At 39.1% G+C, this 18,133-nt stretch overlaps 1 protein-coding gene across 3 annotated transcripts; it reads left to right on the top strand.

Moving 5' to 3' along the window:
• Window positions 1-671: 671 nt before the first annotated feature.
• Window positions 672-18,088, top strand: LOC104893899 (golgin candidate 6). Of its 3 annotated transcripts, none has more exons than XM_010680034.4 (20): window positions 672-882; window positions 1,834-1,889; window positions 2,436-2,488; window positions 4,083-4,210; window positions 4,300-4,352; window positions 12,125-12,271; window positions 12,360-12,433; window positions 12,515-12,584; window positions 13,044-13,097; window positions 13,177-13,272; window positions 13,448-13,498; window positions 13,569-13,655; window positions 13,758-13,871; window positions 13,983-14,054; window positions 14,193-14,378; window positions 14,577-14,680; window positions 14,823-14,871; window positions 15,290-15,355; window positions 16,369-17,139; window positions 17,386-18,088. In XM_010680034.4, exons 2-20 carry the CDS (start codon window positions 1,866-1,868, stop codon window positions 17,923-17,925), a joined length of 2,739 nt encoding a protein of 912 aa, XP_010678336.1. In that variant the 5' UTR covers window positions 672-882; window positions 1,834-1,865; the 3' UTR covers window positions 17,926-18,088. The 3 variants fall into 3 exon arrangements, with proteins under 3 accessions (XP_010678336.1, XP_057251127.1, XP_010678337.1); XM_010680035.4 differs by lacking the exon at window positions 672-882 and adding an exon at window positions 1,728-1,748; XM_057395144.1 differs by lacking the exon at window positions 1,834-1,889 and having other exon boundaries at window positions 673-882.
• The last annotated feature ends 45 nt before the right edge of the window (window positions 18,089-18,133 follow it).

The raw sequence follows: 18,133 nt of genomic DNA, 5'->3' as shown, positions 1-18,133 counted from the left end.
AACCTTGATCGCCGGATATCTGGGTAAGCCGAGGTCTTACCGGAGTTTCCGCCGCTGAAGACTCCTACGCCGCCGAAAAGTTAGTCTCGCGCCGCAGAGATGGTAGTTGGTTGCCGGAGTTCTTGTCGTCGAAGATCTTGATTGGAAATCCTTGTTGATGAGAGAGATGGAGTAAGAGAGTGGAGATAGAGTAAGAAAGTTAGGGAGGGTGAAGAGAGTGAAAGAGAGTGGAGATAGAGTAAGAGAGTTAGGGAGGGTGAAGAGAGTGAAAGAGAGTAGGAGAATAGTGAAGAGAGTGGGAGAGTGAAAGTATTAGAATACAAATACATATATTTCCTCCGTTTTTTTTAGATGTTACACTTTCTATTTTAGGAAGTTTTAAATTAGATGTTACACTTTTATTTTGGGTAATAACTTCTCTCTATCTCTCTCCTATCACATGCTCACATGGGGCCCTTTTGTTTTTCATTCTCTCTATCTCTCTCCTCTCCAAAAATTACCCAGGAGTCCGTGATTTGAAAAGTGTAACATCTAATTAAAAAACGGAAAAAGTATATATATTTATACGGGGCGTTAGTAAAAAATTTCAAGACGTCATTTAGCAAACCAGTATATCCAAATAACTTCACCCCCCTAAGAAGTAAGAACAAAACACTCCCATCACCATCCCTCTAAAGTCTAAACAAATACCCGGTTAAGGTAAATCCGAACAGAGTAAACTGCCTATCTGGCATCAACCTCGCACGTTTCTGGGACTCTTGTTTGCTAAGCAGCACAAAGGAAGAGCACTCAAGGAAACAATATCGAAATCTCTCTCTCTCCTTTTTTTTGCACTTTCGGAGAAACAATACAGAAAGCAGTAACACACAAATACAACTACAGGTTTTGTTATTTTTTTTTTTAAAATCTTGTTTCCGCAATTAACATCTCTCTTTCTCTTTCGATCTTTGTCTATATGTGATGTGGGCATTTAAAATAAATTTGCAACATATATTTGATATAATCAAATGGGTCAATTTTGATCGTAGTTTGTCGATTTAATAATCTGGGTACTTTCTGATCGAGTTTGTTTGACTTGGGAACATTTAATTTCTGTGATTTGTTTGCGGTTTTATTTGCTGTTGTTGCATTTGTCAGTTTATTGACACTCTATTTTACCTAACCAGTTAAATTGCGGGTCTAAAGATTCAATCTTTGAAGTTTAATTACTTCTCGCGTCACCAGTTCACTCTAATAGTTTGGTAGTGTAATTCTTTCTTGTTAAATTGAGTTTTTGAGTTGATTATTGGAGTTTTTTATTTATTTTGAAAGTTTTGTCATGGATGATTCATGTTAATTGGATGGTTAAAATTTGTTTTGATTTAGAATGAATGTAAATTCATACTTATGGTTGGTTCGAATCGGTTTTTGGTTCAGTTGCACATTGGGACTTTCGTTTTAAGTTTGGGATTACTCATGTTCTTCTGGATTTGAGTTGATGACGTTGATTTATTCAACTTGTTCGAGCAAATGTTGTAGGGAAGGAGAAGCAGTAAATTTAGACATTTTAATGTGTGTTTGTGAGCTTTCCTCTTCTCATTCAATCAACTTCCTGCTGATATAGTTCAGCAACAAGGTCCTCCCACCCTGCTTTCTTGAGGTTAGAATTGAGGTTCTAATGGTGGGGGATTCGAATATGGGGGACATAATAGGTTTAGAGGGACTGTTAGAATGGGTTCTACATGGAACATTGTTTCGGGAAAGGAATGGTGGGCTATTGCTATCAATTTTTCCTTGTTTTGTTGGGTGTGACAGATTTGAAGTTACATTTTCTCTTTGATTATTGATGCTCAGGTTAACGCGGTCAAATCGCCAAGATTAGCAGGATGGATTTTGTATCTGGCTACAAGGTCCATTTCAATCTCATCTCTCATCTGTCATGGATTTTTCTCTGTATTTATTTAGTTTTTGGAGCTCATGATCTTGGTTGTTGATGATAAATGTGATATTAGTCTGGTAGCTTTTGCTGGCAGTTGGCACTGGGGAAACATCATTTTACTTGTTCTTGTTATTGAATGGATTCCTGTCAACTTATCCAGTAGGGGCAATGAGGTCTTTCAGGTTTTCGCATACTATTAAAATGTTACTTTGCGATACTTGGAGGTGGCCTCTTTATTAGCTATGGGATAAGGCTTCATAACTTCATCTCCCTTACTTTGCCTTAACCGGAAGCCTGTTTATAGGGATTGGGGAGTTGGGGAAATGTTGATGTTTATTTGGAGTTGTTGACATGACTTTTTGTTGCAATTTTGTTTTCTGTTCCATTTTATGAAAAAACGAGTTTCCTTAATTATGCATCTATGTATTACATGGTTATCATACTTTGGTTTGCATTTTAGATTTAGCTATCATTTGACATAGAAAGAGAACTATAAAGTTGTATCCTTTTCTTACAGGGAGTTGTTGGGCGTGTATTTGGAAATGATAATGGTACTTCAAATGAAGACAGGTGTGTTGTTTTTTTTTTATGGAGATTTTACATTACTCTTTCTAAGATATGGTCGTAATTATAATTTATTTAACGGCTAACTAGATATTATCTGAAGAACAGCGTGCATATTCAGTTGTTTGAACTTGAATTGGATGCATTTGAGGCTCAGTTGTGAGCAGACTCACTAAAATGAGCTGCTGAAACCTTTTTTTTTTTATAGCAGTAATTAATAAATATCTAAAGAAAAGAAAAGAGAAGCTTTGCTTCCTTAATGCCATGCTAAGAGAAAGATACAGACACATAGAGAACAATGTGTGATGTTGGTGATGAGTGATGCCTGATGAGCCTGATGGCTGCAGTAATAGTTGGGCTTTGGCGATTGCAATATTGATGGTGGCATCGATCTAATAGCTCTGGGCGAAGTGTTTGACGAATGGATTGGGGTGGGGACAGGGAAGGTGGTGCATCTAAATTGATGTGCTGAAAATCTTCTTACTGCCGAGTTTGATGATTTTAGCTTTGTGTTGGGGGAAATTCTAAGCAAAGGGAAAGTATTAAGGAGCAATTAGGTGACATAAGGGTTAAGCACTTGAGCTTAGTAATTCTTTTGAATACTGCTATAAGATTTTTCACAAATGCCAAAGAATCACGATCATATGGCAATCTGTGAGGAAGAATATTCTCTTTGATCACTTTTGCATCAGTTACTCTCAAATCTGAATTACTGCAAACATCACAAGCTTCCATTGAAACTTACTTGTTAAACACCAGAACATCCTACCTTGGAAAACTTTCCAATATCTGAGAGTCATGAAACTGATTTTTGTTATTCGTCTTTTTTTTTGGAAATTTTGTGAGAAAAGGCCTTACTTGTTACAGTTTTAGTGAGAAATCACCTTTTAATATATTTTGGATAAGAAAATACCTTATAGGACACATATTATTAGTATACCTACCTTGTCTTTGCATTTCGGCCAAAATTTCAAACTTCCAGTTACTGACCCCTGTGTTTTTTTCTCCCTCTTGAATTATTTCATGAAAAGTGTACCAAATAAGGTCATAATTTATAGTGTTTGATGTGATAGGTTTGATGTCTTCCAGAGGAATATAATAAGCCTCGGTATTACTTTCTTGGCAGTCTGCACTTCTGTGCAATGTTACGTCATCCTTCCTTGCATCACCCTCAGCTCTGCCAAGTACCATACCAAGCATTTGTGACACCTCTAGGAAGCATTTTATAGCCGTTTAACTTTCTGCGAATTGGCCAATTTGCTTCTTTGCAAATTGAAGTACGATGTTGGGGAGAGAAAAAAGGTAACTGGAGGGGACAATAGAAGTGGAGGTGCAGAGTTTGGGCTATACAGAGTCTAGAGAGGAATGATTCAAATCGTAGAGCTTAAAAATTGTTCTCCTAGATCTGTAGCATGAATAATACGGACCTGCTTGTTGTCGACACATAATATCTAGAGTTTTCTGCTAGTGCAAGAAGACCCCCTAGTCGTAGAACTTGTAATTTTGTTGATGTAAATATTGTCGTGTTGATTATCTAAATTTCCGATGCTGACTTCGTATGCTGAATTATTGATTGTATTATTATATCAATTATCAATAGTTACGTTGAGAGGTTGCTTGATCGGATAAATAATGGTACAAAGGCTGAGGATAGAAGGATGGCAATGGTTGAGCTTCAATCTGTTGTTGCAGAAAATCATGCTGCCCAATTAGCTTTTGGAGCAATGGGTTGGTATTATTTTTATGCCTAGCATTAAGAATTGAACCTTGTATATTTCTTGGATTTTTCATCCTTAATTTTTCTTCCGGATTTGCAGGCTTTCCAGTATTACTAAGTGTGCTGAAGGATGAGCGAGATGATGTCGAAATGGTTTGAATTCTTCACATCTTTTAGATTTTCAATCTACAACATGTGTTCATGTATATATTACTTCTCAATTTTCTTATCTTATTCTCATAAAAAGTTGTTACATTGTCCCCATATTAAGTGTCATGTAAGACCCTTCAAGGTCAGAGGTAAAAATCAGATTTCTTTTTTTCACTATTATATAAGAAAAACATTATCAAGTGGAATCTTGTTTGATGCTTTATAATGTGTATTTTCAAATATAAAATCTTAATAATTATTAATTACCATTTTTTTATTGAGGCATTTGCTTTTGCACCCGGATGAAGGAAAAAGTGCAAAAGATAGAGAAAAGGAGAGTTATAGTAAGGAAAAAGTGAAAAGTTGGAGAGAAGAGTAGAAATAAGAGAGAGATGATGGACCAACCTACCTTATACGGAACAATGGTCAAATGTCCCATTATAAAAATACATCCCTAAATAGAAAAATGTCCCAAATAAAAAATAGACGGAGAGTGATACGTAATAAGGACTTTAGTGGTCAAAGTTGTGTCCTGAAACTATGAAAAAGCTTACATAACACTTGATATGGATGGTTCGGAGTATGCTTTTAACTCTTGATAACAAGACAATTAAGTAGAGGTGTCAATTCGGGTTATCGGCCAAGTTTAAGTATTTTGGGTCTGGTCGTGTTTGGGTTAAACATTCCCACGGGTCGGGTGCGGGTCAAGTCCATCTGGGTCGGGTCATCAGAGTCATCACACGATCAGGTTCCGGTCAGGTGACGGTCGAACCATTTTCAGGTGGTCTATATCGTGTAAGGTGCCCCATGGACGGGTTTTAGACGGATTTGTGCTGTCAGTTTTGGTTGCATGTATATTCCGGTCGGGTTCGGTTTGGGTTGAGTTTAGTTCAGGATTTTGTTTGTTGTATTAAAAAAATTATCACACAAAATTAAATTTGTTGTCTTTGATCTTGTTATTCTTGTATTGCTGATTTTATCTTGTTTTCTCCTTGTGAAAAGCAAAATAGAAAAGTTGACATTAAGTCCCACATCAATGTAAAGTGTAAACTGAGAGGAGGAAGTAAATTGCCATATGAAAGAAAGTTTTGACACAGCTGCAATCATAAATGTTGGACATTGGGTCTTTATAATAATAAAATCTGATTTTCGTCTGCACCGTGCACACATGCACTCACTGATGTCAAGCCAAGGGTTAGGATTTAAAGTTTTGAAAGTTATTATTTAGGCCTAATCTTGTTAGCATCATGCACGCATGCACTGACATGAAGACTATGTCAGGCTCGACATTTTTTTTTTCTTTTTTTTAATATTTTATAAATTATTATCATCATTAAAGGTTTAGATTGAATTAGGTCAGAAACAAGTCGGGTGAAATCGGGTATTTATCATGTGTGAACGGGTTTTGGGTTGACTTCAGTCGGGATCTTAGATTGCCGTGTTAAGTTGGTCACAGGTTTGCACTCGGGTCGGTATAGCCAGGTCAGAATATGATCTCGCCAGGTGCCGGTCATGTCTAAGGACCGACTCTCTTAGGTTAGGTTTCGATCATGTATAAGGACCGACTCTCTTAGGTCGAACCAGGTTGAACCACGGGTCACATCTGTTTTGACACCTCCACAATTAAGTACCTTGCATGTTTGCGCTAGGATGTAGTCTTATCAGTGTTACCCGGATCACGGATTGGACGACAAACGACAAACCGGATCGCCCATTCAGAATCATGTGCGAAACGCGAACCAAGTCGCTGAAGTTTGCGACCTGTTTCATCTTACTGGTGTCACTATGTTACTTCGATCAATTTCAGATCGCAAGAAGGTCCATTGAAATTGCAAAGAATAGATCTAGTTTTGAATTTGGAAAGAGAGGAGATCGAGTTTAGTAAAATTACCTTGGGGTTTCTGCTTTTTCGATCAATTTCGAACTGTTAGTGGGACTCCATTGTTATTCGGTGCTATGATGTGATTGACAGAGAGAGGGAGATTGAAGAACAGAACTGAACAAAGATGAAAGAAAGAAAGAGAAGGTGGGATGCCAAACATGGGAAAAGGTTTCAATAGAAAACAAAACAAATAAAAGCGAGATAACTACTACTTCCTTATTAAATGTCTGCTATTTACAGTTGACTATTGAAACTAGTGTGTGTATTGGAATATGGCCCTTATTTACTCTTACTTATTAAACCAACCTGAAAAATAAATGTCTGCTGTTCTTTTTTTTTTCAAGGTAAAATTTCAGTTGTACCTAATTCTTTGACATTATAGGAAAATTTGTCAAAAAAACCTTTTAAATGTCAATTTTGCGAGAAAAAACCTTTTAAAACATTTTTTGCAAAAAAAACTACAAACTTAATTTTTCTTGCAAGATGAAACCTATTCCCATTTTTCGGCGTGGTTTTTGAGATGCAAAGGAGTGGTGTTGCAGTTAACAGAAATAGGGGGTCAAAGAAAGATAGAAGGGTCGTCGCCGGAATTGAGAAAAAGCACACCGGAAAATGGGAATAGATTTCTTCTTGCAAGAAAAATTAAGTTTGTTGTTTCTTTTTGCAAAGAATGCTTTATAAGGTTTTTTTTGGCAAAATTTCCAACATTATAATACTTTTATTCTTTATTTTTAATGGAAAAAAGTGTCGGTATTCTTTTCCTTTTGATATGTTTTCAAATTCTCATCTCATCTTATCACTTCCATTCATTATTTTATTAAAAAAGTTACTGGTACCCAACGTACCCAATTCATCATAGGTAGCCTTCCCCGTTCCTGCCCGTTCCCCGAACCGAATCGAATTTCATACCTAGTAACATTGGTCGTATTTAACTCTATTTCGACAAGAAAAGGGAGAAAGTTAATGAGCAAAGGCATGTCGCTAGGTGCTACAGTGTAAAGAACTTCCAACATGGCTTGTGCGAAGTGGAAGTAGTTAGTCGAGGTTGCTTAATAGTGTACAATGTTTAAACCAAAATACTTTCTGCTTGAAGCTCTTATTGTTTCCCTCTCTTTTGTCAATCCACTAGACGCATCCTTGATTGTCCTTTCTTAAAGCCTCTTGTCTGTGTTAATAGAGATGACGAGAGATAAACATCAAATTTGTCTGATGAGACTCGATTCTTCGAGGCTCAATATTGGAACTTTGATCTTTTGATTTGAGATCAAACAACCAATGAATATTTTGATTAGAGATTCAACTACCAAATACTAACTTTATTAATGCTTAATTAATTTAGAACATAACAGAAGTCCTTATATACCTATTGTATTCCTAACTAAGATAGAAGAAGATACCTAATTAAATTAGGATAATTAAAAGATAGACTTATCTAGTAAACATATAATTAATAATTAAAGATCTATTTGTTACGCCTAATGTGAGGCCTAAAAAACCACGGAGGCCCTTCAAATTAGTGGGGGGAGGCCAAGAAGTAACCGCAAAAATTTTATCGGGATCGACAGAAACCCCATTAGAGTCGATGATATCACCCAAATAAGCCACAGAAGACGTGCCAAAGGAACATTTCGAAGCTTTAATGAACAGATTGTGGTGACGAAGGGCTTCCAAGACTAAGGTAAGGTGCTGCACATGGCTCGATTCGTCGCGGCTGTAGACCAGTATATCATAAAAAAAAAACCAAGACGAAGTGCCGCAGGTAGGGCCGAAAAATATCATTCATCAAACTCTGAAAAGTGGCCGGGGCGTTGGCCAATCCAAAGGGCATGACGAGAAATTCGTAGTGACCGTCATGAGTGCGGAATGCAGTTTTGGGAATGTCAGCCTCATGGACCCGTATTTGGTGATAACCTGCGCGAAGATCCAACTTAGAAAATATGGAGGCCTGGTGGAGCTCGTCGAGTAATTAGTCCACCACAGGAATCGGAAAGCGATCTTTAACGGTAGCATTGTTAAGGGCCTGATAATCCACACACATCCGCATAGAACCATCTTTCTTTTTGACCAGTAAGACGGGTGAAGAAAAAGGGCTGGTACTGGGGCGGATAAATCCCGACGACTGCAGTTCGGTGACGGCCTTTTCAATCTCGGCTTTCTGAAAATGTGGGTAGCGATAAGGCCGAACGTTAACTGGAGCGGAACCGGGCTGAAGGGTAATATGGTGATCATGGGTTCGTGGAGGGGGGAGAGAAGTGGGCGTGCCAAATACATCGCGAAACTGTAAGAGAAGTTGCTGGATAGCAGCTTGGGAGGCGAGGAGGTGGAAATCATCGGTAGTGACGGCAGGGGAGGGGTTTTCGAGGGATAATAACAGCACTTGTCCCTCGGTATGGATGGCCCGAGTCAGAGAGGGGGAGTCAATAAGCTGCACCGATGGAGAACCGTTACCGACAATGGTGTAGACCACCCCTTGTTGCGTAAACTGCATGACCAGCTGATCAAAATCAAACACAATGCGGCCAACGTACGCAGCCATTGTGTCCCCAAAACGATATCACACCCAGAAACCTCCAATAGAAAAAAATCGGCAGTGAAAGTATACCCTTGTAGGACTAGTGTGACTTGAAAGCAGGCGCCATGGCTAGGAAGGAATCCCCCATCGGCCACCATAACCTGGAGCCCAGGGTGATGCTGAATCGGTAAGCCGCAAGCTTCAGCAATACGGGGATGCATGAAATTGTGGGTGGAGCCAGAATCCACAAGGACCGAGATGGAAGTGTGTTTGAGTTGGGCAGTAGCACGCATCGTGCTCGAGCCAATGGTGCCGGTGAGAGCATGTAAAGAGACCTGGACCGGCTCTTCGAGGCTGCTGGGCGCGGCAAAAGGCAGGTCATTGTTTTCTTGGGTAGAGTAGGTGTCCATCAATAACAGCTGGGGAACGGCACAACGGTGGCCTGGTTTATACGTCTCATCGCAATTAAAACACAGTCCTTGTTCGCGGCGTTTCTGTTGTTTGGCCCATGTCAGGCGTTTGACGCCGGACGGCAGTGAGGGGTTGCTTGGGGGCGGCTTAGGGCTCGGGCCGGAGGGTGTAGGCCGAAGAGAAGGCCGGCTGGTGCTGCTAGGGCCGTGGAGTGCTTTTGTGGCCGTGAAAGCATCCTCTTGATATAAGGCCAATTCAAAAGCATGTGAGAGGCAGGTAGGGGAATGAAGCCGAACACCGGCTTGAATGTCGGGACGCAATCCAGATAAAAAGAGGCTAACTTGGTGGGGAGCTTGAAGACCGGGAACCAAATTGATTAAGGTTTCGAATTGAGTGATATAGGACGAAACAATGCCAGATTGAGTTAACTTCGATAGGGAGCTCATGGGGTCCAAGTTCTTGCGGGAGCCAAAGGGAGCCAAAGCGCTTACAGAGAGCAAGCGAAAACTGGCGCCAAGATATATCGCCCATAGACTGCTGTAACCAGCGGTACCACGCGACTGCATCACCGTGTAGATGGATAGAGGCCATGGTAACCCATTGATCCGCCGGCAGGGGGTTTAAGCGAAAGAATTTCTCCACCTGGAATAGCCAACCCTCAGGTTCCATCCCTTCGAAGCGGGGAAAATCCAGGCGTAAGGGGCGACCTTGGATGTGGGGTGGAGGCTGCGGTTGCAGCGGTGGTTGAAACACGGTGGCGGGGTGAGGAGGCGCCGGAGGAGGCGTGGGAGTGGCGTCGAGGCGCTGCAGGATTTTGTGGAGGGTCTCCTGTAGTTCGTCAAATCGGGTGGAGTGTTCTTGGACAGTGGTGGCAATATCCGAAATAACTGATTCATGGCGGGCAGTGATTTCTTCCAATTCTTTTACCGTCATGGTGATGAAGATGGAAAAAAAATTTATGTGAAACTTGGCTCTGAATACCAGATGATGAGACTCGATTCTTCGAGGCTCAATATTGGAACTTTGATCTTTTGATTTGAGATCGAACAACCAATGAATCTTTTGATTAGAGATTCAACTACCAAATACTAACTTTATTAATGCTTAATTAATTTAGAACATAACAGAAGTCCTTATATACCTATTGTATTCCTAACTAAGATAGAAGAAGATACCTAATTAAATTAGGATAATTAAAAGATAGACTTATCTAGTAAACATATAATTAATAATTAAAGATCTATTTGTTACGCCTAACATAAGTTATAATAGGCTTAGCTGCTTGAGGTGGACTTGTAGATGGGTTCGGTATCCCATCATTGTCCTTTCTTAAAGCTTCTTGTGTGTGTTAATAGAGATGACGAGAGATAAACCTCAAATATCCGATTCCTATGGATATGGAGCTTATGTGGCTAGTGGTTCTGAATTCAAGCTGTGTATCTGATAAAATTTTGACATTTTATTTTGAATTGTTGGTTTCAGGATTTTTCTTTTACATGAATGGTATTCAAATTATGGTAGCCAGCCTAAGGAAATATTTTTATGAAGTTGCTGCTAGGAGCTAAGATTCTATTTTTGAAGATGATATATGATGTTAAGTACATTATTTCATAATGAAATATTTAGAGGGAGTTCTAACAAGAAACGGAGGAAATTTTGAAAGGGGAAAGGGGGTGCATTATAAAATTCCTTTTTAAAAACCTTGGATTTTATAAAATCCCTTTGCTATAAATGTGGCTTCACGCATAGAAAAGAAAACGCGGATGCGGTCGCGATTGCGGTAACGGTCGCGTTATTGCGGATGCGGTTGCGATTGCGGTTGCGATTGCGGTAACGGTCGCGTTATCGCGGAAGCGGCTTGTATCGGATGTGTTGAACGGATCACGGCTTATGCGACATGAATTTTTTCAAAATGTTCACATATAAGGGATTTACCATCACATTTGCAAATTTATAGTTTAAGGAGTATTTCTTCATCATACTATATGAAACATATACATCGAAACTTAAATGGCCCCACTAATTTATTCTCCCTTCTTGAGTGTGTGTATGTTGTTTTTCTTATTATTTATCATAGTTTGAAAATGCGGTTTCGGTCAAGATCGCTATAATAGTCAAGTTGATGTAGGAACGGGGATGATGCGGATGTCGTACCGTTAAGTATCATCTCACACTATGAGATATCTGTTGAACCCGCCTAAATTTTTTACACCTTTATGATGTGGATGGTTTTGGTTCCGTAGATCTGAAACGGCGACACAATACAATGCAACCTTGTTTTGATACCATGCTATTTATGCTTTTTCTTTTGTCAATTCTGTTGAAAGAATTGACGTAATAGAGAAAAAGAATGCTTTAATGCTGCGAGTCACTTTTACGTAACGGATGACACGGCGAGATGGATGTGATTTTTGTCGCTGCGTTTTATCACGGGATTTCTTGGAACGATAACTTCCATAACAGTTGCAGGATGGTCGTTACATAGCGGAACCAAAATGTTCTAGTTCCATGGCCTCATGACTATTTACTCTGACAATATTGCCCTCTACCACCGGAGAAGACTGAAAGGAAGCTATATTCGTTGCAACCTCTCTTTGTTGCTACTTTTTGTGCTTGCTTGGGAGTTGGAGTTGCAATTTGCTTATTTGTGGATATTTGTTAAGCGTATGTGTTCGAGATTGGGACAATGCTTTTCTCCAACTTTCATATCTTTTGTAGCATGTGGGGTTTTGTTGCCGTAGGCCATTCTATCTTTATACTGTTTTAACTGACACATGGACATTGATTATTTTCTCAGAATTGCTATACTTCAATATACTTCCCTGAAGAACTTGTTTTCATGATTTTTAGTGATTCACAGTTTGGTTGGTCTAGTAAGCAAAATAGTATTTGTTTGTGTTTTTCTTCATAGCCCGATAGCCTTTTATAGCATGTTGTGTGACTAGCATGTTTTCTGCTGGTCGCATACAGGTTCGAGGTGCTTTAGAAACTCTTGTTAGTTCTTTAACTCCTCTCAATCATACAACAACGGCAAAGATTGAAGTAGATCCATCTAAAATGAATGCTGATTTACTATCAAGAGAAGTAGACAACATAGCTCTCCTTCTCGGCTTGCTGGTAAGTTATGTTTGTCTCTTATTTACTTAGCCATATAATTTACTGAGGTCTTGCTTGTTTAATGTACAATTTTTCTTTCATTTTTCAGGCAGAGGATGACTTCTATGTACGATATTATACGCTCCAAGTTTTGACTGCCCTTCTCACAAATTCACTGAGCAGGTGACTGTCTACCTGTTTTTTCTCTGTTCCGTATAGTTGATTGTTTACCTCTACGGAAAATTACAATGTGCTTATGTCCAGGTTACAAGAGTCAATTTTGACTATTCCTCGTGGTATAACTCGACTGATGGATATGCTGATGGACCGTGAGGTAAACATTCCCTAGAGTCGTTAATGTATCTGACACAATCATTGTAGTGCATATTGTTGATCATAGATCAAGTAGGAGGGATGTCAATTTTTCTCAGGACATCCCTATTTATAGCATGTAATAGTCCTTGCAGTTAAAACCCTACCACTATCTTTCACTAATTCAATTTTTGTTACTTCACATTAACAATATTATCTTTTCAATTCATTATCAAGACTTAAAAGACTGTCATCAAGGATTATGTAGTAAGCTTCAAAGTTGATGTTTTAAATTAGAGAGTGGCATATTGTTTAGGATGATATTAAACAGAAATGTGGCCCATCTATTTGGGATGAAGGTCGTATATTTTTATTCTACATCCAAAATGCTTCTTTTTTCCTCCTTATTTTACCTTTTCGTTTTGCCCTTCTGATTTTTTTCTTACTCTTGCTGAGACATTTTGTTTCCTCTTTCTCCTAGGTTATACGCAATGAGGCCTTGCTGCTTCTTACATACTTGACTCGTGAGGCTGAGGTTGGAATTCACTGTTAGTGTTTACACCTTTACATGAGTAGTACACATTCATGATTCCCGCTAAGCTTATTTTATGCAGGAAATTCAAAAAATTGTCGTATTTGAAGGGGCTTATGAGAAGATATTTACCATTATGAAAGAGGAAGGAGGTTCTGATGGTGGAGTAGTTGTTCAGGTGAGCGCCAAGATCTTTCCGTTTGCTTCTCCTTGCTTGAACATATATCATATTTGGAAAATTTGTTTACGTTCTTTCTGAAGTTTTTGTTTGATAGTGTATAGAGTCGATACTGAAACTCTGAAAGCTTTAAAGAAGGTACTTAGAGGTTTTGTTTATTTGCATTGTTGCGCAGGATTGTCTTCAATTGCTGAATAATATATTGCGTAACAATACCTCAAATCAGGTACATTTCTGCTCATTTATTGATTCTTTGTTCGATTTTTTTCTGTTGCTAACTAAGTCACGTGTTTTAGACTCTATTGAGGGAGACGGTGGGATTTGATCCTGTTGTATCACTTTTGAAGCTTCGAGGGGTCTCTTATAGCTTTACACAGCAAAAGGTTGGAAATTTACGGAACCCAATATGTTTGTTTGTTTTAATAGCTATGCCTGAATGACTCACTGGTATTTTTGAATCTCTTGAAAAACCATCATACCAGTAGACAATCAATCTACTTAGCACGTTGGAGACTGTTAATATGCTAATTGCTAGCAGTCCACAAGCTGAAACTGGAAAAGATACTAATAGTATGACCAACAAAACAGTCCTGGTTCAGGTTTGTCAAGCCCTTGTGTTCTTTCTTGTACATAGTTACTTTGTTTTTTCCTATCTTTGCAAGGACTTTGTTCCTTTAGAAGTTTCTTGTATCTTTACGTGTTTATTGCAGAGAAAGGTATTGGATTATCTTCTTATGCTGGGAGTTGAGAGTCAATGGGCTCCAGTTGCTGTTCGCTGTGCGGTATGATATATCCTTCTTTCTGGGTATCTGTTGGCGGTATCAGTCTTCCAACTCGATCCTATTCTTGTTGATGCTGTTTGCTCTATTGGTGGTATGTGCCATCATTCTCCTCACATAAGCTTTGCTTAATTGTTTCAGGCGCTACATTGTATTGGCGATTTAATTGCTCGACATCCTCAGAATGTTGGTGAGCTTGCTAATAAAGTGCTTGGAGAAGAGCCACAAGTAGAACCTGCTTTAAATTCCATTCTTCGGATCATTTTGCGAACTTCCAGCATGCAAGAATTTGTTGACGCTGACTATGTTTTCAAGAACTTTTGTGAGGTAGGAAGTCTGAAGCTTACATCTTTGAGTTTTAAAAACAAAGTGAGAATGAGGTAAAAAAATGACGTATAGGCATATACTAAGGAACCACACCCAGTCCAGACGCTTTTCAATCAGTCTTTGACGACCACTTCTGGAAAGGGCTTACTCGGTCACTGATGGTCAAGAATGATTTATAGTCTGTCTTGCTTGAAACAGAAAAATCCTGAAGGTCAGAAATTGTTAGCATCCACATTGACACCCCAACCACAGTCAATGATTCATGTTGCGCTGGAAGATGATGTAAACATGTCATTTGGAAGGTTCTTTTCTGACATCTCTGAAGCATATATTTCCTCTTGCTAATTAAGTTAAAGTTGAGCTAATGGTCTCTTTCATCTGCTAGCTTTGCAATGTTCTTTGTTTATGTTTGTTAGTCAAATAGAAAAACTTTCTGTTTTGCAGTATGCTGCTCCATGGTCTGACGATGAGTGAAAGTGATGGCGATCTTGAGGTAATTACTGATGTATTATCCATCTGTGGATTAAAAAAGAACCTGTAGCAACTAACAGAATAACGAGTGCTTGTTCTCAATCAAACCAGTGTTTTTTTCAATTTGAAACCTATGTTTGTGGGCCACTTTATTAATTTTATCTTGCCATCAACTATTATTTTTATTCTTTCGTTTTCCAAGTTGTGTCTAAACACTGTTGACATGTAGACAACATATAAATGTGGTGGTTGTGCTGGTCTTCCATGTTCCAAGTATTGTCTGTTGTCTGACTCTATCGTGATACCTTGAGAAGGAGAATTCTTAAGTGCAGCCCCCCTTGCCTGTGAAAGAAGGAGGAAAAGTAGAAATAAAAGAGAACATAGTATTTTGTTTGATTTTCTTTCCTATTTTCAGTTGGCACATCTTTTTTTGGGTGCAGATTAGCGCACGAGCTGCTAGTGTTTTGTCTCATCTGCTGAAGGACAATATGCAGTGCAAAGAGAAGGTAGACTCTATTTTCTGTACTAGTTATGAAGTCCTTGCACAGTTGCATATTGTAATTGTAGGGGTACATTTTTATGTTGCATGTTGTATCATGTATGATGTATTCCTTTCTGTTAGTGTAAATATCTGCCTCTGAATTATGGAATCATGCACGGATGAACAATTGAAGGGACAATTCAGTAGTTTTATGAACAATTATGGAGTAGTCAGTTATGCTTGGCTTCTTGTTTTGACTTGTTAATGTGTGTCTTTGCTTTGCTTATTCTGAGATTGTGCTACAACCACCTCCACCGCTCTACCACCAGTTAAATACTGCTAAAGCAAGTTCTGCAGAGGTTAGATGTAGCAGCTTTTTACCACAATTTAGTTGAAGAATTATAGTGTGCTTTATGTATTAGTTGATCTATATTTGTTCATCACTTTATGACATTACTGATAAGAATTTCAAGATTTGGACTCCCCCTAAAAGAAAGAATGGACAGAGAAAAGGAGAGCAGCTGACTTTTCCATTGATTACTGTGAGATTTTCTAAGAAAGATGCATTAAACTTCCACAGTATTTACTAAGCATCTTTCTGTACATCAAGCTAACTCATTTTGGTATCTTTAACCCTTACTCTGGAATTGTCCACCCCATTCTCGTGGAGGTTGGAGAAATTTGACTAGAGTTTCAGGCTGGGGAAAAGGTGGAGAGATCATCTACTGTATTGGGAGCGTGACTGCAAGCCAAAATAAGGGATTTTGAGGATTTTTGTCATTAACGGGTCATAATTTCTTTTGTTAGTTCAGCGTTATTTTCGTCAAGAATTTTCTTGTGACTGGATTCTTGTTCCTTTGCCTTCGCCAGTTCACGTTCAATTGCTTATGTGCTAATGCTTTGACTTATAGTGTACGTCTTTATGATCTTATTTGCTACAATTTGCAGGCTTTAAAAGTTGAGCTGTTCAATTGCTTATGTGCTAATGCTTTGACTTATAGTGTACGTCTTTATGATCTTATTTGCTACAATTTGCAGGCTTTAAAAGTTGAGCTGGGGGCAACAGTGCAGTCTATGGGAACCCCTGAGCCATTAATGCACCGCATGGTGAAATACTTGGCAGTTGCTTCTTCCATGGATAGTAAAGATGGAAAATCAAATGGGAAAGCAAATCTCTACATTCAAGAGATGATTCTGAAACTTCTGATCATATGGCTTGCTGACTCCCCTACTGCAGTGCAATGTTTTCTTGATGCTCGTCCCCACCTTACCTATCTTCTTGAGTTGCTCTCAAATCAATCTGCAACGGTATGCACTCGGGGGCTGGCAGCTATTCTTTTGGGAGAGTGTGTTCTTTACAATAAGTGTATTGAAAGTGGTAAGGATGCTCATGGCATAGTTGATGCGATTAGCCAAAAAGCTGGGCTTACCTCATTCTTTCTTAAGTTCGACGACATGCAAAAGAACTTCCTTTTTGCCTCCAAGAAGCTGACGGAACATCGCAAGCCCTTGACAAGATCCAGTGGTGCTAGTATGGCAGAAATTGAAGATGAAGAGAATGATGCTAGTATGGCAGATAATAGGGATGAGGAGCATCCTGTTTTGGCTTCACTCTTTGATGCTGCCTTTGTCGCCATGGTTGGTAACTTGGAGGCTAACATAAGAGACAGATTTATAGATGTTTATAGTAATCCAAAAGCAAAGGTGGCAGTTGTTCCTGCGGAATTAGAACAAAGAGGTGGAGAAAGTGATGTGGACTATATCAATCGTTTGAAATCCTTTGTGGAGAAACAGTGCTCTGAGATCCAGGTAAATTTTTGATCCTAGGACATTCTCTATAAAAAAGGAGGCTGTTGTTGCCCTTTTCTTAATTTCCTTCTTTTGTTTTTTGGTGTGTAGCCTTGTGGGAACAACCAATTTATTATATAAGTTCTACTGACAACAACACTTTTAGACTTTCTGTATTGGGTACTAATAGAACACTATAATTGGAGAGTAAAAGGAGATTCTTGATGAATTGCGTATTGATGGAACACTATTTTATGTCTTGTGAAGGATCTCCTTGGCCGCAATGGGAGCCTAGCTGAAGACCTAGCAAAATCAGGTGCGAAGTCCGAGCAAAAGACTAGTGGGCCTTCAGAGAGAGTCCAGGTTGAGACATTCCGCAGAGAACTTCGAGAAGCATCTCAGCGACTCGAGATGCTCAAGAGTGAGAAAGCAAAGCTCGAAAATGATGCTTCCATGTACCAGAATTTGGCAGGTAAGATGGAATCTGAATTGAAGAGCTTATCCGATGCTTACTACAGTCTCGAATTGGCAAATGCCCAACTCGAGAAAGAGATCAAATCTTTGAGAAGTGGGGGTGCGACACCTTACCCTGATATCGAGGCAATCAAAGAGGAAGTAAGAGAGGAAACACAGAAGGAAAGTGAGGGGGAGTTGAATGATTTGCTTGTCTGCTTAGGGCAAGAGCAAAGCAAAGTGGAGAGACTTACTGAAAGGCTGTTGGAATTAGGAGAAGATGTTGACAAACTGCTTGAGGGTGTCGGAGATGATACTGCCATTCCCGAAGATGATGATGAAGATGAGGACTGATTCATGTTACATGTAAAATCTCTTCTTAATTTATCCACTGTTACAGGTTTATTTCCAAGTTATCACTTTTGTGTTCTTAGTACTATGTACATTTTCAAGGTAGTTGTACAGTTCATTTGTTGGTGGTACACAAGGACGATTATAATCCGTCGCGTGGCGTGAACATTAAGTGTACTCCTGAAATTAATGTGTACCAGGCCCTCCCCAA

The sequence above is a fragment of the Beta vulgaris genome, chromosome 5 (genome assembly GCF_026745355.1).
Source record: "Beta vulgaris subsp. vulgaris cultivar EL10 chromosome 5, EL10.2, whole genome shotgun sequence".
In the NCBI taxonomy this organism is placed as follows: Eukaryota; Viridiplantae; Streptophyta; class Magnoliopsida; order Caryophyllales; family Amaranthaceae; genus Beta; species Beta vulgaris.
The sequence above is the reverse complement of the archived record's forward strand: the minus strand, read 5'-3'. Positions and strand labels throughout refer to the sequence as shown.

Bases quoted from the DNA above. Each gene is read 5' to 3' on its own strand.
- LOC104893899 (XM_010680034.4), top strand. From the start codon at position 1,866: ATGGATTTTGTATCTGGCTACAAG. The intron at 13,872-13,982 runs GTTTGTCAAGCC...TGTTTATTGCAG, and splicing joins ACAAAACAGTCCTGGTTCAG to AGAAAGGTATTGGATTATCT. The intron at 15,356-16,368 runs GTAGACTCTATT...TACAATTTGCAG, and splicing joins ATATGCAGTGCAAAGAGAAG to GCTTTAAAAGTTGAGCTGGG.